Source organism: Tupaia chinensis, unplaced genomic scaffold (genome assembly GCF_000334495.1).
Source record: "Tupaia chinensis unplaced genomic scaffold, TupChi_1.0 Scaffold000270_2, whole genome shotgun sequence".
Lineage (NCBI taxonomy): Eukaryota > Metazoa > Chordata > Mammalia > Scandentia > Tupaiidae > Tupaia > Tupaia belangeri.
The window spans coordinates 5,183,431-5,188,012 of NW_006159751.1; the positions used below are offsets into that span (position 1 = coordinate 5,183,431).

Below are 4,582 nucleotides of genomic sequence, written 5' to 3' on the forward strand. Positions count from 1 at the left end.
AGCAGGGACATGAGTAATTTCACTGCCAGTCCCTTCAGGCTGGCCTAGACAGGGGAGATGCGGCTACTGAGGGACCAAGGTGGGAAAACCCAGCCAGGCCTCATGCCCAAGAAGCAAGGAGGATTCAGGCCTTGCTTGTAGACTGCTGTTTTCCCTACTCACATCCACATCTCTTTCTCTGCCTCACAGAGCCTCCTGCAGCCTCCGTGGCTGGTTTGAGAGGGCAGGCTTGACTGAGGCTTCAAGGTAGGTGTGTGGCCAGGCTCATGCCAACCAGCGGGGGCCACAAGGACTGGTTCAAGGATGGGCACTGGACCCAGTGCTGCCCATGAGAGCTAGGCTTGGGGCTCTGGTTGGATCTGAAGGGATGAAAGAAGCATGCTCTCCTACTGGGTCACTCTGGAGATGCAACCTAGAGCAACCAGCAGCCACTTTGTCACATGACAGGGGGACCAGATGAGGAGAGAGCCAAAGGAAAACAGTCCCTGAGTCTCAGAGACTAGTACAAATCCTGGACTTTCCAGTTACAAAAGTCAGGAAACAGATTCACCCATGAAGTTATGGCACACTAAGTCACTCCCCCACTCTGTGTGCCTTCTGCTTTGGTTTAGATCAGAAAGCAGAGTCAGGACTGTTCATGGATAGCGCGTTCACCCTCCTGCTCAATACAGGAATCTGATGAACTGATGAACACTGGGTTTTGATTTATGCTTCATTAAATACTGACATAAAGGAGAGTTTACTTTTACCTGTGGAAGTCTCAACTTTTTTGACTTAAACAGCCATGCTTCCGTCTCTGAGCAGGAGGCCCCTTACTGCCGTCACTCGGGTTTCTACCTGAGTACAGATAGGTTTGACTCTGTCACTGCTACCTTTTGCCTTTTTGATTCCTTCTGTCCCCAGGTTTGATTAGGTAGACTTACTAGCGTTTAATAACATTTTCAATCTTCCTGTCTCTTTCTTCAGAATTCCCACGACAGTCATTATGGGGTATGTCTTTATTTCTACAGGCCTAACTCTACCAATAATCCACTGTGTTTTTTTTCTGTCCTATGACTCCCCCTCATCCCACTGCTGCCAAAATAATCTCTTTAAAGTGCAGTGTAGATCATACCCTGTCCCAAGTCCCAATTATCCTATCACCAATTAACCCTGGCATTTAAAGCCCTCTATACTAATCCTCCCTCGCTCCTCCTCCGTTATTCCTAATAGTACTTTCCACCACGCCCCGATCCTTTCCATTCCAGGAAGGGCCCTGCTAGTCACTGCCCGTAGAGAAGCCTCGTGCATTCCTGTCCTCCTATCTTGCTGTCCTCATTATTCCTCTTCGCTAATTAATCTGGTCTTTGAAACCTAATGCAAATCAGTCTACCAGTTCCAATGACCTCTGATGCATCCACTGCAAATACCACTGACTACTTAGCTGACATTTAGTTGCACACAAGTTTTTATAGTAATTTAAACAGTCAGGTCTCTGAGTCTTTTTGAATATATTGCCAGGTACATGCGGACAATTATAGCGTTCTTACACTTTTCTGTGTGACTCCAGAGCCCAGGACAAGAATGGATTATGTTTAGGTTATACTGATAGCTTTTACTGCTTTTTTCAAATGGATGAACCTACAAAAACAGGGAAAGAATAGAGGCAACCCTGCTTGAATATATAACTATGTTTACCTAAAATCAAATATCTGGTGAAATCCAGAAAATTTAAATAACCACAGTGAGATTTTTAAATAAATAGATGTTTATTACCAGTGAGAGGGATATGGCTCAGATGTTTTTCACATAACCTAGGTCTTCCTGGTCTTTTAAAACTTTTTTTCTTTACTAGTCTTAAAAAAATTTCCAGTTCAATTTCAGAAAAATTACAATATGAAGGTTAAATCCTTGAACTTCAAACTTGGCAGTGAGGGTAAGAAGGTAGCTGGATTTTAGGCAGTTGGTTATCGCCAAATAACTTGAAGGAGAATTTGTGAATGTAAAACTAGTTGGTGTTTCCCATGTTCTGGTTCTCAGGGTGGATTCCTCCTCATTAATTCAAATGCATGGATGCAGTTTTTGTTACAAAGTCCTCGGGTCACACCTGAGGAAGATGAGATCAATAGAGTTCCAGAGCAAAGCCGATAGCGCCCAAGTGTAGACGCACTGAATGTTACACCTGAACCCAGCATGTCTGGATTTCAAGAGCAGAAGACTTCCACCGTCTGGATTTCAGGAGCAGACGACTTCCACCGTCTGGTTGGGACTGATCTCATGTTAGGACACCGAGTAACTACTGACCTCAGTAAGGGGCAGAAAACAAAGTGCAGCCTGAACTTCAACTGTAAATGGTTGGAAAGGGCTGGAAGAAGGTTTTATAGAAGGTTGTCCTGACAATTAGCCTCATCCTTCACAATAAGGGGAAAGACAGAAGCTGCCTGTCATAATTCAGAGTCAAGAATCAGTCAACCTATCCCAGATAACCTGTCCTGACGGCCATGCTGTCTGTCACTTCTCTTCACGCATGGTTACGTCTGTACCATTTAGGCAGCACCTGTCATCAGTGGACATTTCCTCTACACTGGAGGAAGCGAGAACTCCATTAAAATGGGATTAGACCTTGGCTGCGATGAACCCTTTAGCATTATGACTATGCTAAAGCCGAGTTAGGGACCTGAGTATAGTTATGAAACCAGCCGAGTTAGGGATGGTGGGTATAGTCATGAAATCAGCCAAGTTAGGGATGGTGGGTATAGTTATGAAATCAGCCGAGTTAGGGATGTGGGTATAGTCATGAAATCAGCCGAGTTAGGGATGTGGGTATAGTCATGAAATCAGCCGAGTTAGGGATGGTGGGTATAGTCATGAAATCATCCGAGTTCGGGATGTGGGTATAGTCATGAAATCAGCCGATTTAGGGATGGTGGGTATGGTCATGAAATCAGCCGAATTAGGGATGGTGGGTATAGTCATGAAATCAGCCGAGTTAGGGATGGTGGGTATGGTCATGAAATCAGTCGAGTTAGGGATGGTGAGTATAGTTATAAAATCAGTTGAGTTAGGGACTCTGGGTATAGTTCTGGAATCGGCAGCTCTGGAGTACCGACAATGCCAAGGAAGATATGTGCCTTCCTCCCCTTCCCACCAAAGTCCCAGTACAGGTTCACTCTAAGCCTCCGGGTAGCCCTAGGCTGAGCAAGCTTGGGGAAGCTGGGGTCACTCACCTATGTAGAAATACTCTAGGGACTTGTCCTCTGATGACAAATCCTTTATGGTGCCTCCGAATCGAAACCATAGTCCAAAAGCAATGACGGCTGAGCCAGCCAGCTGGAAGGCAAACAGCAGCAGGTTACAGTGAAAGGGAGTGTGCGCTCAGACCCCAGCGGGCTGGGGGCACAGAGTACTTAGGACTTGCAGGAGTTCACCCTTTAGAAAGCATCGGGTCCAGGACACTTTACCTTTCATAGGGGAGGGAACAGGCTCAGAGAGGGGAGAGGAGTGCTGGAAGCCCCTCAGGCCCCAGAGGGACATTAGAACTGGGCTTCCCTGATGCCCAGTGCAGGCTTCTCCCAGGCTGACAGGCTGCCTGGCAGTTATGGGGTGCATGCAGCATGGCAGGCAGGGGCTGGACAATAATGTCCCCCACGACATTAGCCCTACAAGGCATCTGCCCCTGGTCCCGGGAACACTGGGTCTCTTCTCCAACACCCAGTGAGAGGGCTGTCTCTCAGCCGCCAGATCACCAAGGGCAAGACGAACTTCAAGACCTGGGGGAAACCCACGTCTCTACACTGGGAGAAAACACACCGACCTCGGAAACGCCCACGCCTCCAGTTAGAAAGCCGTTTTGGAGGTGTCTATGATCCTCTGTCCCCCTGACCACTGGGTACTGCCCTGCCAGGAGATGGTTCTGTAGGCAGCGGGGGAAGGAGCCTGGCCTTTCTTTCTTTTTTTTTATTTTTATTTTTTTTTCCTTTTGGTTGCTATTTTGAGTTTCCATGGCAAGTGAGAAAGGAAAAAATAATTTTCTGAAAAAGCGAGGTCTGTGTGCTGCGAGGCTCCTGGAGCGGTGGAGAGGCTGGCGCGGGCAGAGGCTGGGCAGGCTGGTGGCTGTTAGAGTCATCACCCGGCTTCTCCTTCCTCCTCCACTCTGCAGACCCCGGTGAGGCTGGATGGGAGCTGAGAGCTCTCCTATCCACGCGGTGCTGTCACAAATGCACCCCAGCAGCCCTCATCCAGATTCTCCCTCCACCGAGTCCACTCTCGAATTTCACTGTATCCACCCATCCATCCATCCATCCATCAATCAATCAACAGAGACTTCTTGGGCACCTTCTGGGCTCAAAGCATGATGGGAAAGTAAGCAGAGATGTAAAAATAGCCTTCTGGTCCTCCAGCCTATCCAGTGACCGCGGGGCTCCCCAGCCTGTGACCAATGAACAACTCAGAGGCTGCCCATGCCCAAACAGAGCAGAGCAGAGCAGACGCAGATGCCGGCGACGGGAAGACAGGACAGAATCGGAAACAAGTCAGGTTAGACCAGAGTCCCTCTCCTACAGGTTCCTCTGTCTTGGGGGGCTGTGAGACCCCTTAGGGCTGG

General features: G+C 48.3%; 1 protein-coding gene across 1 annotated transcript in view; it reads right to left on the reverse strand.

Moving 5' to 3' along the window:
• Positions 1-3,588, reverse strand: part of TSPAN2 (tetraspanin 2) — a 27,901-nt gene extending 24,313 nt beyond the window's left edge. Inside the window, exons 1-2 of the mRNA XM_027772291.1 lie at positions 3,441-3,588; positions 3,207-3,353 (exon numbers count right to left, since the gene is read on the reverse strand). Of these exons, the coding sequence (XP_027628092.1) occupies positions 3,207-3,353; positions 3,441-3,588 (295 nt within the window). The remainder of the gene's footprint in view (positions 1-3,206; positions 3,354-3,440) is intronic.
• Between the last annotated feature and the right edge of the window lie 994 nt (positions 3,589-4,582).